General features: G+C 36.0%; 1 protein-coding gene and 1 long non-coding RNA gene across 2 annotated transcripts in view; both read right to left on the minus strand.

Moving 5' to 3' along the window:
* Nucleotides 1-20,304, minus strand: part of LOC125778090 (uncharacterized) — a 165,847-nt gene that overhangs the window by 5,652 nt on the left and 139,891 nt on the right. The window lies entirely within an intron of this gene.
* Nucleotides 14,267-20,304, minus strand: part of LOC105222670 (cholecystokinin receptor type A-like) — a 63,302-nt gene continuing 57,264 nt past the window's right edge. Inside the window, exons 4-5 of the mRNA XM_049454360.1 lie at nucleotides 15,624-16,038; nucleotides 14,267-14,910 (exon numbers count right to left, since the gene is read on the minus strand). Coding sequence (XP_049310317.1) covers nucleotides 14,424-14,910; nucleotides 15,624-16,038 — 902 coding nt within the window. The 3' untranslated portion in view covers nucleotides 14,267-14,423. The remainder of the gene's footprint in view (nucleotides 14,911-15,623; nucleotides 16,039-20,304) is intronic.

Here is a 20,304-nt window from a genome sequence, read left to right on the forward strand (position 1 = left end):
TTTTTATATAGTTTTTGGAAGTGGCTTAACTCTTAGTTTTATTATTCACGTTAAAAAAACCGTCCAGAAATTAGAACATTTCGGAAATTAGAACTACCCCAAAAACAAAGTGGTTCTAATTTCCGAGCGTCTACTGTATCGTTATTTTAGCAGACTTTATATCGAATGTACCAGATATAATAATTAATAATTATAATTTCCGACTTTCTACCTGATTATATGCTATATAAGTTGGTTAATAAATGTATGTGATATTTGAAACTTTTCATAAATATATACATACATACATATATATAATATCACAACTTGTCATAATGTATGGTAAAATTATAAAATATAAAATTTAACACTTGTTTAAAAAAATTCTTATTGGATTACACACAAAATTTTGTCAACGCTATGTTTTCGATTTGTTATAACTTATAACTTTATAAGACTATTGAAACTGTTACTCTTGACTATAAATGAAATTGGTCTAAGCCTCTCATTCCTATTATAATGATTTCGGTTTCACTGCTTCATTTTTTTGTCACATATCCGTTATATTAAATTTAGCCTCTTTGGTTGAGTTTACGACATGTGTTTAGAATTAAAAGTGCGTATCTTTAAAGAGTCCAATTGTCAAAATTTTTTATTATATGTATATTATTTTTTATTATGTTTATACTACATGTCCCTGAAGTATGATAAAAAATATATTATGTTGATTACATACTGTATGCCCCTAAAGTAAAATAAAAATTTGAGCTGTATTCATTGCTCACTTTGCCTGTAACAGTCGCTAAGGTTAGCGTGTTTTTATGAGCTTGGATATATCGCTCATTTGCTGCAAGACCGGCATAAATCAAAAAACGTGATTTTTGAGTTAATGCTGCAGAATTGTTCGTTATATCATACTTCATGTTGAGTGAAAAATTCATATGAATACCTCTTATATGCTCCGCTTGAGAAGAGGTGTAAGGTAAGGTTGGAGTCACCGTGTAAGGTTGTAGTCAGTTGAAAACTTTAAACGCGTTTTCTGGAAAATCGATTTTTTTGACTTATGCCGGTCTTGCAGCAAATGAGCGATATGTATGTATTGGTTCGTTAAATCAAAGAATTTGTTCATGAGTTGTTCGCCGCAAACAATGTTGTGACGATGACCCAGCCACATGACTTCGTGTGATTTTTTTCTATTTATAAAAAAAGGAAAAGAACCTTAAAAAAGATCGTCGTTTTACAAGCGTAGATGACATTAAAAGCGCATCAGAGTGTTAAGGGTTATTCCAAAAATCGAGTTTGATACGTGATCGTGACATTTATATAACCTTGTAACATGTTCACCTAACAGGATGACAAGACGAGTTGAATTCCGAGTGACTGTCTTTTCGTCCGTGCGTCCATCTGTGTAAGCAATAAGTTAAGTAGAAATTCAGATTTCTTGATGAAACTTGGTACACAAGTTCTTTAGCACCAAAAGAGGTTTGTATTGCAGAAGGGCGGAATCGAAGCATTGCCAGGCCAACAAAACGCTATTAAGTAATTGAAAACGCATAAAGTACCATAACTAAGTTCCACAATAAGATACATGACTGGTAGTATTTAGTACAACGATTTACATAAGCAAAGCTCATCTATGGTCGAAAACATGTTTAAAAAGTAAGGGAGGACTAAGTTCGGTTGCAACCGAACATTTTATAATCTTGCAACTAGCAAGAATCACAGCCAGGGAAATTATTTAAGAATAAAAAAATGTTAGGAATAAAACACGTTCTCTTATTTGCATTGGGATAACTCACATATTGGCCGATATATACGGTAAAAAATCACCCGGAAGTTCGAAAATTTTTTTATTACTTTTATGGTGGCTAAGGGAAGTATTGGTTTGGTTTAAGCCATTTTTAATATACATATATACCAGTATAAGAGAGTTATATATATCACACATTGACCGACTTTTTCGGCTGTAGGCACCGGGGTCCAAATATTCGATACCTAGGGGCTTGAACATTATTTATTGAATTTCAACAATTTTTGCTCATAAGGTCAATAAAGAAATTATTCGTGCAAAGTTTTATCCCGTTATATATATTGCTTTTTGATTTGTGTACTGGAAATTCAAGTGGAATTTAAAATTGTGCCAGATGGTAAGTAGGTGTGGTTGTTGTTCGATTTTGGCCATTTTTATAGTGTGACATAAGAATACCACGAACTAAATTTTGTCGAAAGCGGGTAGTCGGGTTCCAAGATATGGGATTTGACCAAAAAATGGGCGATGTCACGCCCATCGTCCTATTTTTACACTAACTCCCATAAAGCACTCATACTGGCGTATTTAGCTATTGATTTACCGAGCTTTTAGTAGTTTTTAACAATACCCATTTTCACACTGTCGGTAGGAATTTTTATAAGATTTGCACTAAGCAATTTCGTTATTGTAACTTTAGTAGTTTAGGAGATATGTACATTAAACTTTTTAGAGGGCGGGACCACACCCACTTTTTCAAAAGTTTTTGCCCAGAGATGCCCCTTGCTACTGCGATCCTCCGTACCAAATTACAGCTTTATACCTTAATTAACCGCTTAGTTATGGCACTTTATATGTTTTCGGTTAATGGTGATTCGTGGCAGTGGTCTGATTATGTCCATCTACGAACCCGAAATTTTTATTATACCAAGGAACCTCCATACTAAGGTTCACCAAGATATCTCAAGACAGACAGTCAACCGAATTTCAACTTTTTTCATCACCCTGATCATTGATATACTAATATAATCCTATATCTATCTCGATTAGTTTCAGGCACGCGAACCACGAGCGGAACTCTTTAATAATACACGACGGATCAAAAATGGCCGATGGAGTTAGCGCCGGGATCTATTGCGCGGAGATCTCGGGGGACATTTCAAGCCGCCGGAATAATATAGTAGTTTCTAGGCAGAACTAAAGACGGTCAGAAAAGCTGCTGAAATAGAAAATAGCGCTGGAAATGACATATTATATTAGGTTGTCAAAAAAGTCTTGCGGTATTTTCGCTTGTTGGCGCTGAAAGCGCGTATTTATTTTATTCGTCGCATAACATGGAGCAAAATAAAGAGAAAATACGGCATATTTTACAGTACTACGACGATAAAGGCAAAAATGCATCTCAAGCCGCCAATAAAATTTGTGCAGTTTATGGACCCGATACAGTTTCCATTTCCACCGCACAACGATGGTTTCAACGTTTTCGTTCTGGTGTAGAGGTGGTCGAAGATGCGCCACGCTCCGGAAGGCCTGTCGTCGAAAATTGCGATAAAATCGCTGAATTGGTCGAAAGAGACCGGCATAGTAGCAGCCGTAGCATCGGTCAAGAGCTGGGCATGAGTCATCAAAAATTCATTTCAATTTCAATAAAAAAAAAAAAAATTCAATAAAAATACGCAAGACATTTTTGATAACCTATTATATGAATACATACGTCGATAGGCAAGTGGCAATTAAAGCAATAATATCACAGTCACAGGCACAGGCATCCTCTGCTTATGTCCGGCCTTATCTAGAACTCGGCTTGGATATCTAGGAACTTCGCAGTTCAAGGGATTGGATATATCAGAAGTAGATATCAAATCTATTTTAAACATCCCAAAATACGTTATGTTATTTAAGAATTCTTCATCTGGTATTACAAGTTCTATGTATGGCATGCCATCCAGCCAGTGTGACCTATCAAATTTAGATGATGGATGTTGTACCGCCCACATTTAGGTGAAAACACCTATCTCGGGACTTACTTGACCAATTTCAACCAAATTCATGGGTAGGTAATATTATTAGCAAATATGGACAAAAACGATGCCTACATTCCATATTCCTTATTTTTTCACTTTCCAGTGTACAAATGAAGGACCAATCATTGTATCTGGCTAAAACTTTGCGTGAAAAGTGCCTTTGAGGTGTGCCACCTTATGATCAAAACTATTGGACCAGAATTATTCAAGCCTCCCGATACCCAATATGTGGAACACAGTTCCTATTCCGAACTTTTTGCCAAAAATATCGGTTGTCAGATATATTATTGATTTTCGAAAAGAATTTTTCTCGGCAAGTTGCGAGAATATTTAATGTTCAGTTACACCCGAACTTGTCTCTCTCTTACTCCTTTTACTATACAATTTGCCCACACCTGAAACTACTTCTCCTGTTTTGATCCTTGCGAGAGTATAAACTATTCAGTTACAACCAAACATAACCCCTCTTTTACCTGTTTAACAAAGAGTAGCTTTTTGCTGCACACTCTTACATTTTTCCAATGAAGCATTTTTTATTTGTTGAACTTCACCTTCACTCGGATTGCAGACCGAAAATGAATCATAATGAGAATTTTAATTTAAATATTAAAGTCTTAGCTCTTAAGAGAGCAGTGAAGTGAAAATTAAATGATGACAAAGTAGCAAGTTTAACAAAAATTACGGGAAATAAATGAAATAGCAAGCAGATTAATTTTAACGTTATTAAATTTACAAGAGGCATTTGTTAAAGGATAAAAACGCTGGACTTTATTTATTGACAGATATTCTTTGTTATATGAATTCGATATGTTTTGCTATATTTGTGTTTGTATCTTAATTAAATTTCACTCTTTGTATGTTTATTGTGATACATTTGTTCATTGTATTAAGGTGGTTATAACGTTATTTTTGTTACACAACCTTCGCATTACAAAGAAATTGTTAGTAAACACAAATCTGTGTCAACTCAAAAAAACTTGTATACAGCTATATAGTAGATACAAATTAGACCACAAATATGCGAAAAAAGCTGAGTTTATTTTTGCCAATAATGTTAGATTTTAATGATTTAAACTACTGCAATAACTTCTGTACACCGCGTTTAAATGTTCCTTTCTGTCCAGATATCTACTGATATCAATCTATAAATGGCAAAAAATTATTTGAATTTTGTGCCAAGCTTTAAATTTTAATTGAATAACATATTATGTTTCGACAAGTGATTTAACATACTTTTTAGTGAGTTGAAGATGGCATTTCATGCCTACTTTATATATATATACGTTTTTAAATATAAGTAGTTTTTTATTAAAAATAAATAATATTGGGTGTATTTAATTTACAAATTCTATTTTATTTAGGAACAATAATGGATTTTATATATTTTCTTATTTCTACTCGAATATTCATATGTTTGGTTGTTGTTCTTTGGAAACAAGTTTTAAGGCTGAACCCTCTACAAAAATAAAGACGCTTAAGTAATTGGACCGTAACCTTAATTACTTATAAGTCTGTTATAATCATTATGTCATTTTTCGCCAAAGGTAATAATTTTTGTGTCTCCTGGAATTGGACCTTGAATCCATCACTCATCTCGGATGGCTGACGTAAGGACAGTCAAAAATGGGAAAGGATAATTGAAAACACGAAAGCACGAAAGAACGAAAAAGGAAAAACAATTAAAAATTAGGTAAGCAAATGCGGCAAAATTCTTAACTTTAGTTCGTGGACACCAATTCAGCAATGAATACTATAAGTTTACAATTTATGTGTGACCAGAAGGAACTTGCTACGTGCTAGTATTCGAGTAGCACGCATTAAGCTCAGTTACGGTGTAGCCATCTAACGGGTGATTTTTTTGAGGTTAGGATTTTCATGCATTAGTATTTGACAGATCACGTGGGATTTCAGACATGGTGTCAAAGAGAAAGATGCTCAGTATGCTTTGACATTTCATCATGAATAGACTTACTAACGAGCAACGCTTGCAAATCATTGAATTTTATTACCAAGAAAAGTTGGCAGAAAATCCGCTTTTTTATCGACAAATTTTGTTCAGCGATGAGGCTCATTTCTGGTTGAATGGCTACGTAAATAAGCAAAATTGCCGCATTTGGGGTGAAGAGCAACCAGAAGCCGTTCAAGAACTGCCCATGCATCCCGAAAAATGCACTGTTTGGTGTGGTTTGTACGCTGGTGGAATCATTGGACCGTATTTTTTCAAAGATGCTGTTGGACGCAACGTTACGGTGAATAGCGATCGCTATCGTTCGATGCTAACAAACTTTTTGTTGCCAAAAATGGAAGAACTGAACTTGGTTGACATGTGGTTTCAACAAGATGGCGCTACATGCCACACAGCTCGCGATTCTATGGCCATTTTGAGGGAAAACTTCGGACAACAATTCATCTCAAGAAATGGACCCGTAAGTTGGCCACCAAGATCATGCGATTTAACGCCTTTAGACTATTTTTTGTGGGGCTACGTCAAGTCTAAAGTCTACAGAAATAAGCCAGCAACTATTCCAGCTTTGGAAGACAACATTTCCGAAGAAATTCGGGCTATTCCGGCCGAAATGCTCGAAAAAGTTGCCCAAAATTGGACTTTCCGAATGGACCACCTAAGACGCAGCCGCGGTCAACATTTAAATGAAATTATCTTCAAAAAGTAAATGTCATGAACCAATCTAACGTTTCAAATAAAGAACCGATGAGATTTTGCAAATTTTATGCGTTTTTTTTTTAAAAAAAGTTATCAAGCTCTTAAAAAATCACCCTTTAGTAGTAGTAGTTGACACTTTGATAGTTAGTTTAGGTATATTCTTTTATTAAACTCTTTTAAATTGTATTTTACTACTTAAAGTCGAAGTCAAATTTATTACATTGTTATTTGAGGTCACCCTAAAGGCTGTGAGTCGTACTCCTTTGTGCATTCGGTTGAATCACTTCAACTGTAAATGGTGAAGAATTTCAAGTTTGTGACATGATGTTTTACATATGCACATCACAAACGTGAATCTGGTAGTTCGTGGACGAGGGGCGATAAGAAAATACCAACGGCACCGAGTTATTCATTGCTAACTGTTTACTGCTATGTAATTCGGCAATCCTTTTTATTTTGAAACTACTTATTTCAGTGGTTGCAATTGAAATCGGTTTCAAAATAATATTTAAGATATTTTCAATTATACATATGTTTTTTTTACATTTCGATTCTATGCAAATATGTATGTATGCGAATATGTATAATATAATTGAAATATTTTAGAAAATTTAAAAATTAGCTAAATGAAAATTTTTTTATGTACCGCCTACCTGAAGCGTACAAAAATTGAGAATGTGATATGAAAAGGAATGTGGAAAATTGTTCGACCAGTGTAGTTCGATTTGGTCAAATTGATATTTCTTTAAAAAGTTATAAGAACATTTTCTGAATATCCAGATAAGTATGATATTATTAAGCGTAGAGGTCGGAAATTCAGCGCATTGAGCAGCTGGCAACCAACAGTCATATGAGTTGCAGGCAAATAAAACGTGGTCTAGATATGACTAAAGAACGTGTGCATCAAATAATGAGAAATTATTTATGCCTGAAATATGAAAGTCGAGTGCCTAAGCTGTGTCTAAAGAAACATCAAAAATGCACGAATTTTATTTTATGAAAAATATAAATTTTGGGAGTAATTTAATTTGGACGGACCAGCTGGTCTTCATAAATATTGAAGGGATTTAAAACGTCCAAGAGAAGCATGTCATAAACGCATTCATGGTGGTGAATCGCACATGGTATGTGCAGCATTTTCATCAAATGGCAAGTTCAATATATGTATGATATGATATGGTAAATGATTTTAGAAATGTACATTGATTTGTTGGAATATGAATTCCTTGATTTTGCTGGATATTTACATAGCGATGAATGAATTTTTCAAGAAGACAATGCATGTAGCTAAAAAAACAAAGGAAAATTGTATTGCTGGAGTCTCCTGCCTTTAGTTCAGATCATCGAGGATCAGTGGGGAATTCTTTCAGGCAAAATTTACACAACTTACGAATACGAATATGTATAATAAAAATAAGAATAAGAAAGAAAATAACCTAACGAAACATATAGTTAAAAACCGCATAAATCAAGAGTCCAAAAGTTGAGAATATGGTGTGACTGGGGTTGAGTTGCCCGCGCGAACAGAATGGGCAACACGGGAAATCTCCGATGAAGAGTATCAAAAGTTTTCGTGCATGAATATCAACTCCCTGTACATCAAGAACATTGGTCGTGTTTTGAGGGTTTTATTCGCTGCACGTTGCGTAATCGAGTTGCGTGTTAAGGACCCTTTACAATATGAAACCACTTGTGTTGAAATTTAGTTGAAAATGATTTCACATTATGTTTTTTGCACCACCTTAAGCAAATCGACTTAGATATATACATACATATGTACATACATATGTCACAGTGATCAGAATGAGGCGAATATGAATGAGATAATATCAAATTCACTAAAAAAACATATAATGATATAACTCAGTGACAAATGTAGATACAATACAAATTTGGCACAAGAAACCTAATTGTGCCGTTCTTAAAATTATTACTAAATCAATAACATGGGCATATATACGGTTTTCTATTCGACACAATTGATTTGAGGTTGAAGCAATTCTACTTCAGACCAACCCAGCTGTAACTTGTGTAAGAATTGAGGTATCTGAAGAAATTTGGTATGCGGGTTTCTTAGTACAAAAAAATTACGAGTTCCTATACTTCCATTAATACTTCCATTAATATAAAGATTTTCGAACTTCCTGGTCACTTTTGATTCTCGCGCCAACTCGAGGTCGTCGTCTGCAATTGGGGGTGGTTTGACTTCAAGTAAGTTCATCGGATTCGGCGAAGATATTTATTTCTTCACTGTGCAGAAGTTCGATAGAATACATTAAGAGGCATCCGGTAATAGTCCGGGGTTCAGTGTTCTGACATTTCTGAAGCTTCCTCGTCTGCGTTTCAGTACATCCCGACGACCATATTGGTGCGGCGTAGTTAACCGACCGGTCGATTACGTTGTATGTTGCTAACAACGGTTCTTTGCCATTTCCCCATGTGCTCTGACTCGAGGATTTTGTTGCGGCTCTGTAATTTGTCAATAATCGCAGACGTGTGAAAAGTGAAGGAACACAGGCTGTCGAGTGTCACACCTAAAATTTTAGGGTTATTGACAGTCGGAGTTTTAACACCATAGACTGCAGTATTAAGGTCAAGTCTGTACCCCTGCGACCAGTTTGTGAATATGGTCGCTATGGATTTAGTAGGGAAGAGTGTTAGGTTCCATGGAGTAAGGAAGAGAGAAAGGTCGGACAGATAGCGTTTTACATTTGAGCACATGTTATCGATTCCATTGCCCGACGGCATTATCGTGCAATCATCAGCTTACGAGGAGATAGAAATTCCGTCTGGGGGTTGCGAGAGTTTCGAGATGTAGAAGTTAAACGGCAACTTCTTCAGAATTTGGAGTTTTAGAGTCCACCTCTTCAACCAAGGACGGAGCGCGGACTTAGCCGTCGGATAACACATCGTTTGTCTTTGTCTGCCGAAGGGTCCACTGTAAAGTGACGACTAAAATAGTACGGGAATTTGAAGCGGGATTCCGCGATTTTTCCAGCCGTGATGAAGCGAGCGGTAGCAGCTGCGACTACCATGCGGAATTGTCGTTCGCCAACAATTAAGTTCGTAGAAATGGGTAGTGCGGTCAAGGTGCTCTCGGTAAATTCTGTGAAGCCGACCCAGTTAGCTTTATTAAAGTTAACGAAGGTACGGTTGTCCACAGAAATAAAGTTATGAGATTTCTCGATCGAGATAATTTTTGGAAGATAGTCTAATGCGAGAGTAATCATAGTAGGCTGCCAGGTTATGCTATCTATCAGACCAACACTAGGGACGGTAATAAGGGGCGAGCTATTACAGGTATCCATAATACTGGTTCGGGCTTCGTCATTCATTGTGCAAAATGTCGAATCTTCAATACAAATTTTTGCACGTTCCAAAAGCTATATGCCGGTACAAGCTTTTGAATGGCCTCTACGTCTGCATAACGCTTTCCTTTCATGGGCAAATGCATTTTTCCGAAAAGAAAGCCATATCAGGTGAATTCGGGGAGTGATTTTTGGTCAAATAATCAGTCACAAGCGTCGAATCGAATGTTGGATTCTGAACAATTTTTGGTCGTCAGTCAATTTGTGCGGAACAAACAGTGCATACACCTTTTGTAATCCCAAATATTCGGTCAAAATGCGATAAATCGATGTTTTGGAGATGTTCAATTCCATTTCCATGAATTTCAATGATGATTTCGGCTGATTTTTGATGAATTCATGCACAGTTTAGATGGAATTTCCGGTGATCACGGATTTTGATTGACCCACATGTTGATCGTCATTTATGTCCTCACGACCACTTTGAAAACGATGAAACCTCTCGTGCACTCTGCTACGGGATAGGCAATCATCGTCATAAACTTGTTTCATCAATTGAAACGTTTCGGTAAAAGTTTTACCAATTTTAAAACAAAATTTAATGTTGGCTCTTTGTTCGAAGTTCATTTTCGCACCGATAACACAAACAAACCGACACTTAAATCGCAATAACTTCACTTTCAATCGATGAAATGTCATGAAATTCTCACTGAACAATCGATAAAGATAGCAGAAGATCTAATGCACCAGTCGACATATAGATGGCGCCACCAGGGTAGATTCAAAAGTCTTGTTTAACAATGCTCCTGTTGTTTTTTCTTTTTGTTTTTTTTTGCAACCTGTTGCTACAGAGTCACCTGACGGTTGTGTGGATCACCTAAAACTAAATGAGATATATATATAGATATATATACATAGGATGACGGGAAAAGTAGAAATCTGGTGCAAACTGTAATTTGAGTAAAAATGGATAAAAATTATAAAACATGTTATGCGGGTTTCTTAGTAAAAATATACGAGATGGGCATAATTGGACCACCTCCACGACCACAAATCGCCATTAACCGAAAACCTATAAACAGCCAAAACTAAGAACTAAAGTAACATATAAAATTGTAATTTGGTACAGGGGATCGCAGTAGTGAGTGGCACCTGTAGACAAAAAATTATGAAAAAGTGGTCATGACCCACCATCTAATATGTTTAATGTACATATCTTCTAAACTACGAAAGCTACCAAAAACAAATTTACCCACCTCAAATATTATAAAAACTCCTACTGACAGTGTGAAAATGGATAAAAACTACTAAAGGCGTAACAAATCAATAACTAAATATGCCAGAAGCGTCGCCCACATTTTGGCAAAATCACATAGCTTTGCACCCGATTTACCGATTTTGACTAAATTTAGTACGTGACAATCTTCTCATATTCATATGTCAGGTGCGAAAATGGGCGAAATTGTATTGCAACCACACCTACTTACTTCCCATACATATAGGACAATTTTAAATTCTATTTGATTCTTTTGCTTTTCAGTATAAAAATCAGAAAGCAAGTTATATAACGTCATACAACTTTGCACATTCCACCAAATTATGACTAAAAATTGCTAAAATCCAATCCTAACTGTTTAAGTCAGCCCAAATACCGGAAATGTGGACTCCAGTATCCATTTTTGACTTTTGACCGAAAATATCGGTTAATAACCGAATTTTCAACTGACTACAACCTTACACGGTGACTCCAACCTTACACCTCTTCTCAAGCGGAGCATATAAGAGGTATTCATATGAATTTTTTACTCAACATGAAGTATGATATAACGAACAATTCTGCAGCATTAACTCAAAAATCACGTTTTTTGATTTATGCCGGTCTTGCAGCAAATGAGCGATATGGGATATAGAATTGAAATTCAGAGAGAACCATTTCGGGGCAATATTATTTCTGTGTATCAAAAATGTGTTGAACTGGGTCAAAAAGTACTTTCCTGAGCCCTCATATACCTCATATAAAGATTTTCGAACTTCCGGGTGACTTTATACCGCATACATCAGCCAATATGGAAGGTATTTCAATGAAAATGAAAGAGCGTGTTTTATTGAAAATACCTTAATGAATCTCATAGAACATTTAATTAGTAAGTGGTATGTTAATTGTATGTGCTATTGGCAAAAATAAAAAAATGGGTCGATGCTACCCTCAACTTCCATATAACGGGTGATTTTTTTGAGGTTAGGATTTTCATGCATTAGTATTTGACAGATCACGTGGGATTTCAGACATGGTGTCAAAGAGAAAGATGCTCAGTATGCTTTGACATTTCATCATGAATAGACTTACTAACGAGCAACGCTTGCAAATCATTGAATTTTATTACCAAAATCAGTGTTCGGTTCGAAATGTGTTTATCGACAAATTTTGTTCAGCGATGAGGCTCATTTCTGGTTGAATGGCTACGTAAATAAGCAAAATTGCCGCATTTGGGGTGAAGAGCAACCAGAAGCCGTTCAAGAACTGCCCATGCATCCCGAAAAATGCACTGTTTGGTGTGGTTTGTACGCTGGTGGAATCATTGGACCGTATTTTTTCAAAGATGCTGTTGGACGCAACGTTTCGGTGAATGGCGATCGCTATCGTTCGATGCTAACAAACTTTTTGTTGCCAAAAATGGAAGAACTGAACTTGGTTGACATGTGGTTTCAACAAGATGGCGCTACATGCCACACAGCTCGCGATTCTATGGCCATTTTGAGGGAAAACTTCGGACAACAATTCATCTTAAGAAATGGACCCGTAAGTTGGCCACCAAGATCATGCGATTTAACGCCTTTAGACTATTTTTTGTGGGGCTACGTCAAGTCTAAAGTCTACAGAAATAAGCCAGCAACTATTCCAGCTTTGGAAGACAACATTTCCGAAGAAATTCGGGCTATTCCGGTCGAAATGCTCGAAAAAGTTGCCCAAAATTGGACTTTCCGAATGGACCACCTAAGACGCAGCCGCGGTCAACATTTAAATGAAATTATCTTCAAAAAGTAAATGTCATGAACCAATCTAACGTTTCAAATAAAGAACCGATGAGATTTTGCAAATTTTATGCGTTTTTTTTTTAAAAAAAGTTATCAAGCTCTTAAAAAATCACCCTTTACTACAACACATACATGGGGTATTCCATACCAAATCGACCACTTTTGAACCCGACCCCTTTAGATTTTGCTGAAACTTATCCATCTTTTTCTACCCTTTGAAAAACATTTTTGAGAATTTTTTCAAAATTTTTTGTCCAACTTCAAAAAAGTTATGAATTTTGCTATTTTTTGCTAAAAAAATGGCTTTTTTATATTCAAATAGCCATAACTTTTGTAGAAATTGACTTTTGGGGACCATTTTTTTTTTTTAATTTTTGTTTGTGAATGAACTTTTCGAAAAAATAGAAGAAAAAATTTAACACGATCAATTATATAAAATAATCGGTTTTTTTAAGTAAAATCGTAATTTTTTTGGAAGTTCGCCATTGTTTTTTTAATTTTTTTTCCTAAAAAAAACTTTAAATAATTTGGCAACTATCTCCGCTAATCCCGGAGTGGGTCGACTTTTTTAAATATTTTTTTTTTTATTTATTTAAAAATTTGTTTCATTTTTTAAATAAAAAAAATATAAAAAAAATAGTTGTCATTTTATTTGAAGGTTTTTTTGAGGAAAAAAAAATGGCGAACTTTCAAAAAAAAAAAAATTATGATTTTACTTAAAAAAACCGATTATTTTATATAATTGATCGTGTTAAATTTTTTTTGAGTATTTTTTCGAAAAGTTCATTCAAAAACAAAAATTTAAAAAAAATGGTCCCCAAAAGTCAATTTCTACAAAAGTTATAGCTATTTTTTTTAGCAAAAAATAGCAAAATTCATAACTTTTTTGAAGTTGGACAAAAAATTTTGAAAAAATTCTCAAAAATGTTTTTCAAAGGGTAGAAAAGGATGGATAAGTTTCAGCAAAATCTAAAGGGGTCGGGTTCAAAAGTGGTCGATTTGGTATGGAATACCCCATATGTACTCGTATGATATAATGATTTTCGTTTTTCTAGCACACCTTTGTCGAATATGTCGCTCAGTATATGAGTTATTTGGAGTATATGTGTATATGTATATATATAATTGCATGGATTCCGATCCACTAGTTGACATTTTGCACCTCATTTGCCTGGCTTTGATTTCTGCAAGGTTATAAAATGTTTGGCTGCACCCGAATGCGAAAATATGAAACTATGACTTTTATATAATATATATATTGTATACAAATTGAATATATGAAGAAATTTTGTAAAGAAAATTTGCCAAAATACAGGCCAGCCCTGAGTACTCCCATACACATCTTTAAATTGGACAAAATCAAATAGAACTTTCCATATTACAACATTTTGAGTGGTTTGTCCTTATCTGTCCCAAGCTATATACCAAACATTAATGGATGTCTATTAAAGTTTTGCAAACATGTATACATATTTAAAACGCCTGTGAGTCCTTAAAAGTTCCGTGAATTTGTGATGGTTGGCAGTATCCCAACTCAGCTCTTTATTATTTGTGATATTTAAAACTTTTAAAAATTCCAATTTGGTGGAGTTCATTTCCACATATGCACTTATGCATCCACCACAAATAATCTACAAACGTCATTTCCCGTTTTTCGGTTGACAACTTCAATTACTTTGTGGTGTTTGCGAGTTGTGCTTTGCTGTGTTGATGTTCGGGACAATAATTGTATTATTGGTCAGTGAAATCGAGTTGTTTGTGCCGAGAGCTGGTAACTGCGTGCAGCTAACACTGTCGCCACCACCGGTCGTCCGCCTTCGTCGTTTGACCCAACCGCTGAAGCCTGCTTCCCCAACTCTTCGGCTAGTCACGCTGCTCATACGTAGCCCTTTGAATGTGTCGAGAAATGCACGCCGAAAGCTAGCATTCATGAAGCAATATGTTATGGGATTGCAGCAGCTTGAGGAGTACGCGAGCAATTGAAAAAAGCAGATGGATGTGTAGTCGATGTACTCGTAAATAGCTGGGCCGATAAACATGGAAATGGTGTTGATCACGTACAGTGGTGTCCAGCATATGAAGAACTCCAACACCAAAACGAAAAGCATTTTGACGACTCGTTTTTTACTTTCAAGATTTTTCGCCTCGTTTGACCTATTAGAATGAAACAGTGAAAATAAAATGAATGTTTTTATCTATCGTTTCAACCCACTTAATTCTAGTAAAATAATGAAATACTTAGACACAATTTTAATATTTGTTACAGATTAAATCTTCATTTTAAACCTTTTCTACAGATCCAGAGATGGCAATTTTTGTGGATGAAATAAATTTGTTATAAAAATTTTGACAGTCGCTTCCGAAATGGAGGAATTTCTCTTTAATAGCTAATTTGGCAGATTAAACATTCCCTGTGAAGGCTACTTGATATAAGTTTCGAAAACTGAAAAAGTCCAATGGGAATAAAATCATGATAATAAGCTGGTACATATATTTTGTTCATGTTTCGTAGTTTCTTGTTTCCGACTTTTATTTTTCAAAAAATAAAAGGTATGTATTTTGTTGTGAAGCACACAAAATGTGAGCCTCGTCGACATATTCGTCCAGCACGTTGACTCGGTTTAGAAGCTAACGGAAGTTCGCTAAATTCATGTCTAAAGTAATTATTATATTTATATGCAGAGGGAGTTTAATTCCTTTTCTTAAAACATTACTCTTTAATTTAAATTTTGTTTTCGAATTGGCAAAACTTGGACTATAGCGAATTGTGTACGTAAAAAGATGATGACCATTGAAAGGGCAAATGAAGCTTATTTGAATATTCGCAAATGTGTGAGGGTGCACGAATGGCTCCCTATCAAGCTTACCTTCTCAGCGCGGATTCAGAATTGCGTATAGTTGGTGAGGAATCGAATATCCGTCGATTGTCCATCAAATATTGCTGTTGCAGTTGCAGCGGAGTTGGTTTCCAAAAATTTTGCTGCTGATTACTGCTATGATGTGCCAAATTGGCACGCAGTGTCAAACGCGACTGCCTATGTTGATGCGAATGCTGCTGTAGGGTATATATTGATGGCTCACTCTTATTGCCATTGTTGTTGTAGCCGTGCAGGTCTCTCATTGTATTATTTCGCATTTCCCGCGAGTTCTTTTGCTGCAAGTCCATTTGTGGTTCTGCCGCATCCACATCCGACAGCACACGCAAACCAAACAAGTTCTGTGGTGTTTTCACTGATGCAGTCGAAAAGGACTTGTTTGAAATGTCTTCAATGACGCCGGCATCTGTGTGAGCGGATGAAAAAAAAACAAATAGAGAAAAGTAATATGGTTGATGAGAAAAATAAGAATAATTAATCCGAAAAGTTTTATTAAGTTTTTATATATTATCGATGGTAATCTGGAAACCATTTTTAAGTTCTCCGTTATCGTTAAACAAGCAAACCCTGTTAAATAGAATCCTGGTTAATTTTAAAACTATATTAAATTAAAATTTTGCTTGAATTTTGAAAATGTTATAAGGTTTCATATCAAATATAAAAATAATAATCCTTTTCCGAAGCCCAACTGCTAAATTTATACCAATATTATTTGTCGTGAATTTAAAGGCACTTATTTATAGTGTTAGAAGGTAAAATATAAACAAATATTTTTAGTTATCTTCTTCAAGAAAATAAAATTATTTAATAACAAGTGCCAAAGGGCTAAGTTCGGATTAATCAACATTCACTTCTGTAACTTGCAAAGATCAACACCGCGGTAAATATCTTCAGATCTCTATGAGTAGAATCTTAGAGAATCTAATATTAGGTATATTGGAAATTTGAGTAGACACATATTAATATCAGAAAAAGGTGCTAACTGGGTATTATTAAGCTACCTCACCCAATAAGAATGTATAAGGAGTAAAGTCAATCTAATGTTTGAACGACCTTTTATTAAAGGGTGATCCAAGTGAGGTACTTTTTTCAATAGCCTTTCCCGCGTGAGTCGCACAAAATATAACTTCTGCAAGAGCTGAAGCCATTCTAATAGTTCCAAGAAGATCCGACGAAGATTTTGTTCAGCGACGAGGCACATTTCTGGCTCAATAGGTATGTAAATCATCGGTCCATATTTCTTCAAAAATTATGCCGATGAGAACGTAACTGTCAATAGCGACCGTTATTGCGCCCTGATAACCGATTATTTGATGCCTGAAATTGAAGCTCGTGGTCTTGGTGACAATTGTTTTCAACAAGATGGCGCCACTTCGTACCCATCGCATCAATCATTCAATTTATTGAAAGAACATTTCGGTGAGTAGATAGTTTCACGTTTTGGGTCGGTGGATTGGCCACTAAAATCGTGTGATATCACACCGTTAGACATTTTCATTAAGGTACCTTACATACCAACACCACGATACACATATCGAGTAAAGTCAGTCGTGTCCTAGTTTTCTCCCGATTTTATCCAAAGACACACTTTTATTGGAAAAACACGACCTTTCAATTTTATTAAAATAACTAAAATATTTATGTGATAGAAAATGAACTGGAAGTTAGAAGATATTATATATTTATATTGATGCTAAAGGTACTAATCCGATTCAACGCATTTGTCGGTGTTATCGTCCGATTTTAACAATTTTCATGGTCAAAAGGATTTATTCTCTGCAGAATTGGCTCGAATGGTTTGGGAGATATGTAAATTAAACACCCACTTTACAAAATTTTTAAAACTACAGATTACTCTTCCTAATGCTATTCGTTGAAAGAAACAATAGCCTTTTCTGTTATAGTGGATCTTATTGCTTTGATTACATCTATCTCGATTAGTTTTAGATGATACTAACAGCCGTTAGCTGAGCAAACCTATTATACATTATTATAGTATAAAAAACGGAACTAGTGGTAGCGTTTTCTAAGGTTTACAGAATATTAAATATAGTAAAACTCTAAGAGAGTGGAGCATTAATATTTATACTGTGGCATCTAAATAAATAAATTTGATGTTGATGCCTGTCTTGGACACGTTCTCGACCCCCTTTGAATAAACACTAACGATTATTTTGACGTGACATTTGGCACAGATGAAGAGCTTTGGACCCTCCATAAAGATTTTGTTCCAGCACATAAGGCAAAAACCACCTAGCAGTGGCTTAAAAACAATATTCTTGGTCATACTCCTATGACTACCACTTTGGTTCGAAATTTTTCATCATCGAGATACCTAAATTTTTACTCAAGTTACAGCTCGTACGGAGGGACGGACACGCACAGTCAACCGGATTTAAACTTTTCTCGTCACCCTGATCATTTATATATACAAGTATGTACTTGTTTATAACCCTATATCTATCTCGATTAGTTTAAAGTGATACGTACAACCGTTAGGTGAACAAAACTAAAAAGAAATATTATCAGCATGAGAGAAGAGGAGTTCATATTTTTGTTGAAGTAAACGTTGTTTACCAAAGCGGAGACGTGGTGAAGTTTGCTTTCATTACAACACAAATGTAATGACTGACAATTACATTTATATTATAACATAGTATGTTAAGTTTCAAAAATCTCTATCATGCAGTCAATTACTTGCTATTTTCGCTGATGTACATATAGTTGTTTTAAATTATTTGTGGTATTTGTATTAACTATAGAAAAAAATTCGACATACGCGTGTCGTTAATTTCCTATGGCACAGAGAAAATTACTCTCCACGTGAGCCCAAAGGCCTAAATGTACGAGTATGTGTAAGTATTTAAATCTGTAAGTGGGAGTACTATTATGCCTCTCATTATATGCTTTGTTACAAAGTCATTCATGATTTTTATTCGAATAAATTCTATCTACAGTTGGATATTGAAATCAGCTTAGAAGTGATGCGTTTATGATGTCAATAAAATAATTATAATTATTAGGATATGATTGTATAAAGAAAAGAGATTTGGACCATCTATACATATGAACATATATTTTGTTGTCATTAATTTTGAAGTTCATGGCTACAATGTAATTTTTTTCATGTAAAAATTACACGGTGGCTTGAGCATGTACGAATAATTATATACTTGGGTCAAAAAGAGATATATCTGCGAAGGGTCAATATTTCCTTGATCTTTGAAAATTCTTCTTCTTCTTAATTGGCGTAGACACCGCTTACGCGATTATAGCCGAGTTAACAACCGCGCGCCAGTCGTTTCTTCTTTTCGCTACGTGGCGCCAATTGGATATTCCAAGCGAAGCCAGGTCCTTCTCCACTTGGTCCTTCCAACGGAGTGGAGGTCTTCCTCTTCCTCTGCTTCCCCCGGCGGGTACTGCGTCGAATACTTTCAGAGCTGGAGTGTTTTCATCCATCCGGACAACATGACCTAGCCAGCGTAGCAGCTGTCTTTTAATTCGCTGAAATATGTCAATTTCGTCGTAGGTCGCGTACACCTCATCGTTCCATCGAATGCGATATTCGCCATGGCCAATGCGGATTGGACCATAGATCTTCCGCAGAACCATCTCTCTCGAAAACTCGCAACGTCGACTCATCCGCTGTTGACATCGTCCAAGCCTCTGCACCATATAGCAGGACGGGAATTATGAGAGACTTATAGAGTTTGGTTTTTGTCTGTCGAGAGAGGACTTTGCTTCTCAATTGCCTACTCAGTCCGAAATAGCGCCTGCTGGCAAGAGTTATCCTGCGTTGGATTTCCAGGCTGACATTGTTGATGGTGTTTACGCTGGTTCCAACATAGACGAAATTATCTAAAACTTCAAAGTTATGACTGTCAACAGTGACGTGAGTGATGAGTTGTTTGATGACAGGAGATATTTCCTCTTACCCTCGTTCACTGCCAGACCCATCTGCTTCGCTTCCTTATCCAGTTTGGAGAAAGCAGAACTAACGGCGCGGGTGTTGAGGCCGATGATATCAATATCATCGGCATACGCCACCAGCTATATACTCTTATAGAATATTGTACCTGCTCAATTAAGTTCTGCAGCTTGTATTATTTTCTCCAGCAGCAGATTGAAGAAGTCGCACAAAAGGGAGTCGCCTTGTCTGAAACCTCGTTTGGTATCGAACGGCTCGGAGAGGTTCTTCCCGATCCTGACGGAGCTTTTGGTGCCGCTCAACGTCAGTTTACACAGCCGTATCAGTTTTGCGGGGATACCAAATTCAGACATCGCGGCATAAAGGCAGCTCCTTTTCGTGCTGTCGAAAGCAGCTTTGAAATCGACGAAGAGGAGGTGTGTGTCGATTCTCCTTTCACGGGTCTTTTCCAAGATTTGGCGCATGGTGAATATCTGGTCGGTTGTTGATTTGCCAGGTCTAAAGCCACACTGATAAGGTCCAATCAGTTCGTTGACGGTGGGCTTTAATCTTTCACACAATACGCTCGATAGAACCTTATATGCGATGTTGTCCCACGGTAGTTGGCGCAGATTTTATGGATTGGGCATAGCACACTTAAATTCCAATCGTTGGGCATGCTTTCGTCCGACCATATTTTACAAAGAAGCTGATGCATGCTCCTTATCAGTTCTTCGCCACCGTGTTTGAATAGCTCGGCCGGCA

The sequence above is a fragment of the Bactrocera dorsalis genome, chromosome 4, assembly GCF_023373825.1.
Source record: "Bactrocera dorsalis isolate Fly_Bdor chromosome 4, ASM2337382v1, whole genome shotgun sequence".
Lineage (NCBI taxonomy): Eukaryota > Metazoa > Arthropoda > Insecta > Diptera > Tephritidae > Bactrocera > Bactrocera dorsalis.